This window comes from Triticum aestivum, chromosome 1D, assembly GCF_018294505.1.
Source record: "Triticum aestivum cultivar Chinese Spring chromosome 1D, IWGSC CS RefSeq v2.1, whole genome shotgun sequence".
Taxonomy (NCBI): Eukaryota; Viridiplantae; Streptophyta; class Magnoliopsida; order Poales; family Poaceae; genus Triticum; species Triticum aestivum.
This window is the reverse complement of record NC_057796.1, coordinates 42,192,617-42,198,380: the sequence shown is the minus strand read 5'-3', so window position 1 is coordinate 42,198,380 and position 5,764 is coordinate 42,192,617. Positions and strand designations below refer to the sequence as shown.

At 46.9% G+C, this 5,764-nt stretch overlaps 1 protein-coding gene across 2 annotated transcripts; it reads left to right on the top strand.

Annotated features, from left to right (window-relative positions):
* The first annotated feature begins 315 nt into the window (after window positions 1–315).
* On the top strand, window positions 316–4,928 carry LOC123180173 (APETALA2-like protein 1). Of its 2 annotated transcripts, XM_044592141.1 has the most exons (9): window positions 316–1,382; window positions 1,501–1,557; window positions 1,690–1,777; window positions 1,933–2,078; window positions 2,386–2,430; window positions 2,563–2,666; window positions 2,792–2,919; window positions 3,291–3,398; window positions 4,337–4,928. In XM_044592141.1, exons 1-9 carry the CDS (start codon window positions 781–783, stop codon window positions 4,592–4,594), a joined length of 1,536 nt encoding a protein of 511 aa, XP_044448076.1. In that variant the 5' UTR covers window positions 316–780; the 3' UTR covers window positions 4,595–4,928. The 2 variants fall into 2 exon arrangements, with proteins under 2 accessions (XP_044448076.1, XP_044448077.1); XM_044592142.1 differs by lacking the exon at window positions 2,386–2,430.
* Window positions 4,929–5,764: the final 836 nt, after the last annotated feature.

Here is a 5,764-nt window from a genome sequence, read left to right as displayed (position 1 = left end):
AAATGTGGTGGTGGTGGTGATATATCCGTAAGACCAATGGTCTGTCCTCAAAAGCATTGAAAACATCATCGAAATTACAAAGTTTATATACTGTAATTTTTACTGAAGCAGTAGATAGTTTGAAATAATTGACTTTCTTTCCTTTGCTCCTTATAATTTGCCCCCAACAAAAATACCAAATAAAGCTAGGAGACTTGAGATAACAAAAGGAAGAAAAAAAGGACGCCCAAATGCGGAATGGTTTTAAGGATAACCGGCTGCCACCGGCTACTTCCGGCGACCCCGCTTTCTATATATACCGGCCTCTTTTTCCACCCTCTCCACACACCTCTCTACTCCGCCCTTTCGTCCCCGTCTCCGGCCGTTTCCCACCCGCCGCTCGCCGGAGCTCGCAAAGCTTTTGTCACATATACATCCTTCACTCCAAAAGCTCCCACCTTTCCGATACCGTCGGCGGATTGGCCGTCGATGTAAAATTGTTCTTCTTGAATCGTGAGGTTAGCTAGCGGCCGTAGGAATAGGATCGTCGCGCCATCTCCGGCGGCGCGTAGGATGCTCATCCAAGATTGGGACTGAGGCGGCGGCGGCTAAATGTACCGCAAGAACGCGTCGGCACTCACCTGCTTCTACCTGTACCTCCTCTGGTTCTTCTTCCTGAAAAAGTAGCAGAGCAAGCGATCGATCGAGCCGGCGACTCGTGATTGAGATTGTTTGGGTTTGATACATATATAGGTGTGTTCTCGTTGATTGATTGGAAGTTCGGAAGTGGTGATCTCGGCGATGGAGCTGGATCTGAACGTGGAGGAGAAGCCGGCGGCGGTGGCGCGGAGCGACTCCGGGACGTCGGAGTCGTCGGTGCTGAACGCCGAGGCGTCCTGCGGCGGAGGCGCCGCGCCGGCCGAGGAGGCCTCCAGCTCGACGCGCCAGCCGGCGCCGGCGCCGCGGGCGGTGCTCGAGTTCAGCATCCTGAGGAGCTCGGCGTCCGCCGAGGGCGAGAACGACGTCGGCGCCGACGACGACGAGGAGGAGGCGACCCCCTCGCCTCCGCCTCCGCCGCCGCGGCACTACCACCAGCACCTGCTGCAGCCGCAACAACTCGTCACGCAAGAGCTGTTCCCAGCCGCGGCCGCCGCCGGCGGTCCGCCGCCGATGCCCGTGCCGCAGCATTGGGCCGAGCTCGGCTTCTTCCGCCCCGCGGCGCCGCCCCCGGACATGAGGATCCTGCAGCTGCAGCAGCAGCAGGCGCACGCGCCGCCCCCGCCGCCGCCGCCGGCCCAGCCGCCGGTGGCCAAGAAGAGCCGCCGCGGCCCGCGCTCCCGCAGCTCGCAGTACCGCGGCGTGACCTTCTACCGCCGCACCGGCCGATGGGAATCCCATATCTGGTCCGTACACAAATCCCTCCAACCACCCCCAAAAAGAAACCCAATTTTTTCCTCAAATATCACCAGCTGATTTTCAGTTCTTACAAATTTTCTTGCTCCTGTTCACCGCTGAATGCAGGGATTGCGGCAAGCAGGTGTACTTGGGTGGATTTGACACTGCACATGCTGCTGCAAGGTACAAATTTAATTAAGCACGCAGTACATAATTGTGATGTGATCATCACCTGAACTACCTGTACTGAAACCTTGAAGTCATGTCCACTCTGTTCATTTCACCGTGCCAAATTGACCTTGGGATGTTCCGCAGGGCGTACGATCGAGCGGCGATCAAGTTCCGTGGCGTCGACGCCGACATAAACTTCAACCTCAGCGACTACGAGGACGACATGAAGCAGGTGATCACCAAAGACACCAACCAGTGTTCCTGATCCAACCAAATTATTCAGATGCAGAGTGCATTAGTACTGTTGTTGAAACTGATGAACTAAAGAAATTCTGACTCTGTTGTTGTTGTTGTTGTTGTTGTTGTTTGATGGATGTTCTGGATCAGATGAAGGGCCTGTCCAAGGAGGAGTTCGTGCACGTGCTGCGGCGGCAGAGCACCGGCTTCTCGCGGGGCAGCTCCAAGTACAGAGGCGTAACCCTGCACAAGTGCGGCCGGTGGGAGGCGCGCATGGGCCAGTTCCTCGGCAAGAAGTAAGAAAAATTTCCCCTTCCATTTTGAACCAATTTTACATTTCTTACTTCATGGCATGTTGCACTGAATGCACTTGTGAAGTTACATATGCATCTCTGGATGTGATTGTGCTGTGGCCTATCTGATCTGAATCTGAATCTCATAAGAGAGAGTCATGATCAGATCAAACAAGATCCCATGATCCATTAGGAATGTATTTTAAGCAGTAGTTCTTAGGTTGAAAAATAAGATGCATAGATCAGGAAAAATAAAATGAGATAGTAGGCAGTGGACAGGGAGTTCCTCAAACAACATGCTTGGGTGCAGGTACATATATCTTGGGCTATTCGACAATGAAGTAGAGGCTGCAAGGTTCCTGAGCTTGGATTCTGCCCATTGATGCACAATAAAAAAGTTGTTTCTTTTTTCTCCATCAACCGAAGTACCGACTCGAATCTCTTCTCTTTGTTTCTCTTCTTCTTTTTCTTGTCCCGGAAAAATCAGGGCTTACGACAAGGCGGCGATCAAATGCAACGGTAGAGAAGCCGTGACGAACTTCGAGCCGAGCACCTATGATGCGGAGCTGCTCAATGAAGTTGCTGCTGAAGGTAACAACATGATAAGAAAGTTGATTGTTTTTATTTTTAACCTTGTCATGTCTGTATCTGTAATTTGGCAAAATTCTGCGTTGGAGATTAGCTAATGAACTTCATTTGATTATGACGATTGGCAGGCGCAGATGTCGACCTCAACTTGAGCATATCTCAACCAACTTCACAAAGTCCCAAAAGGGATAAGAGCAGCCTTGGCCTGCAACTCCACCATGGATCATATGAAGGCTCTGAACTAAAGAGACCAAAGGCAAGTACAAATGCTTTCTTTAAAAGATTAGGCAACCAGTCCAATTTCACTGCTGGATTTGTATGGCTACCTGATCCACTATGTGATTAATAATTGAGTTTCACTATCACCATGCTAGTGACTGCAGTATGATGTCCTATCGTAACAAAGTCTTTTTCCTAGTTTACTTCATAGGAACTTCTACAGCTATTGTCAAAATTAAATTTCACTGTCGGCTGACCCACCGCCCAAATTATATTCACCACACAGTAACATGCTTACTTTTCCTGCCTGACTATGGTTGTCTATCTATTTTTCATTCAGAAATTAAATAGCTTGAGAAGATTATTAGTTGACATTCAACTGGAAAAAATCTTTTGCATGTTATGCAGGTCGATGCTCCCCCTGAGATGGTCGCAATCCCTCATCGATATCCCCTTCTGACCGAGCATCCACCAATCTGGCATGGCCAATCATATCCCCTCTTTTTAAATAATGAGGTGAGGTGATACTAAATTTTAAAGCACCTTTCACCTAAAATTTTCATGGTGGCTCTGATGACGCCAGATACGGATCGCACCGTACATATTGAGCATGTCGACGCCACTCTATTTTGCAATCAGGACTAGCTGATGCAGACTGATAGTGCCCTTGCAGCTGTTACTGTTGTACTTAGCGTCAATTAAACATTTTCCTGTGTGGCTGCAGTTATAGCTCAAGTTGGCCTGATTTTTCATAGTCCACCCATCCGCTGTCGAGTTCGGAGTCATTAATTCCTAGCACAATTTTCATATGTAGGATCTTGAGTTCTCACAAACTGTCTAATTGGGTAGCACTACTACTAGTCATAGGATATACGTATATAGTATAAATATGCTTGATTTTCCTCCGAAAGGAACATCCTAGAGAGTTGACGATTCAGATTTAGCCCACTCCAATAATTTGGTCAATATTCCTATGTGGCTAAGAACGTTTTGGTGTTCTATTTTTTATGGTATTATTTATAATAGTACGACCACCATTCAGAGGTTTTATTTATTTATAGCGAGAAAACAGATCTGAATCGTACCAATTCTATTTTAGTAGTATGAGTACGGCTCACAGCTTTACTTGGAAGCAAAAGAAAGCTCGCAAGTCGGCACCTTATTGTAATAGGGTTTTCCATTTGTTTTGAAAATCAAAAGCCATTTCACTTTTCCTAAATTATCCTCTCAGATTCCTCAGCTGGTAAAGTTCAAGAGTATTTTCACATGTGTCGTTTTCTTATTTTATTTTTCCAAAAGAAAGTTTAGCTGGACATATGTACCTCTCCTTTATGTCGACCAAAGCGACAGGAATTAGACCAATTCTACGAAAGAAACAAAGAACAATTCAATTTCTGCCAATTTTGTTGAATTTATCCTACATGAGCAAGCTAAATTATTGTTTATTTATGTAGGAAGCAGCCAGAGATCATAGCAGGAGGCCAGAGGTGGCCACAGGGGCTGTTCCAACCTGGGCATGGAGGGTGAGCCACCCTCCTCCAACACAACCCATGCCACTCTTCTCGTCGTCATCGTCCGCTGCAGCATCATCAGGATTCTCCAAAACCGCCGCGGCAGCTGCCCCCGGCGCCCCATCGGCCTCATTCCGGTTCGACCCGATGGCGCCATCATCATCGTCAAGCAACCAACACCACCACCACCACCCCCGCTGAAAAAGAAGCCATACTGTAAATTTTCTGGGAAGCCAGTATCTTTTTGCCCCTCCGGCGTTTCAGCGTTTTCGGTCTTGCGCCGGGGCGGTTTCATGTAGTGGATTGGATTCATGACTGTATTTCCCATGCTGCCCAAGTGAAATGTCCCTTCTTCTTTGCGCTCTCTGCATCAGCGCATTGGTCCCATAATTCTCGATGTCAGATACTAACCTCAGCTCATCTCACCATCTGAGATGGATTTATACCATTGTTGTAGACAAACCTGTCACTGAAATTCAGCAGTACCGATACCATAAGATAAGAGGAACCTTTACTTTGGGAATTATTCCAGTCCCTTTTCTTGGATGTCAGTTGGCTCTTGTTTTTGCTCTATAGCCAACTACCACTGCTGAATTGTACTGTTGTTTGTTGTTGCACTGTTACAAGATTTGGCTCTAACGGATGCCAAAGTATCTGGTGCAAGAATATAAATTCTTGAAATAATTATGGACTTAATGATAACATCTGACATGCATGACTCCTAAATTCTGTAGACTTTCTACAAAGTATGCCTAGAAATGTCAATTAGTAAAAATGGTGATTTCCAATGGAAAAATATCTCTCTGAAATGGATGGTTTCCAAAAAAGTATGAATGGTTACATCAATAAAAATAGCATGGAACAAAAACAGATACTTCAGAAGCACTAGAAAACTGTAGAACAGTTGGACTATGACAGTTTCCTGTGCAATTTTCTCCAGCAAAAATTCAGAACTGTTTGAAGACAGTAGCATGGAGTGACACATGACCTCGTCTGCTGTTAAATCCGACGGGACGCTGCAGTGATTTTGTCAGGTAAAAGCTTCTCTGTCGGGGATGGTGAGATATACCCGACGGCAGCTGTCGGCGTCGATCGAGTCATTGGTCGACCAAAAGTTTGGAGAGGGAATCCGTCACGTGAAAGGGCACATGTTTTTGACAGCCACCATATGCAGTAGTAAGATCACTGCTAGATAAGATAAAGATCTTTTTTTTGAAAGAGATGCATATATATGGATAGATAGATGCCCTCCAAATATGCGACTGAATCGAGAATCGTGCACACTCGCACGCATTTGTTCCACCACAGGGCATGTGCGGAACAGATGAATTCAACACGAATTTTCGTAGGAAACAAGTTTACTTTCGCGGG

Excerpts from the sequence above, each read along its gene's own strand:
- LOC123180173 (XM_044592141.1), top strand. The coding sequence starts at position 781 with ATGGAGCTGGATCTGAACGTGGAGGAGAAGCCGGCGGCGGTGGCGCGG. Across the intron at positions 2,431-2,562 it reads AATGAAGTAGAGGCTGCAAG|GGCTTACGACAAGGCGGCGA; the intron begins GTTCCTGAGCTT and ends CGGAAAAATCAG. Across the intron at positions 2,667-2,791 it reads CAATGAAGTTGCTGCTGAAG|GCGCAGATGTCGACCTCAAC; the intron begins GTAACAACATGA and ends GACGATTGGCAG.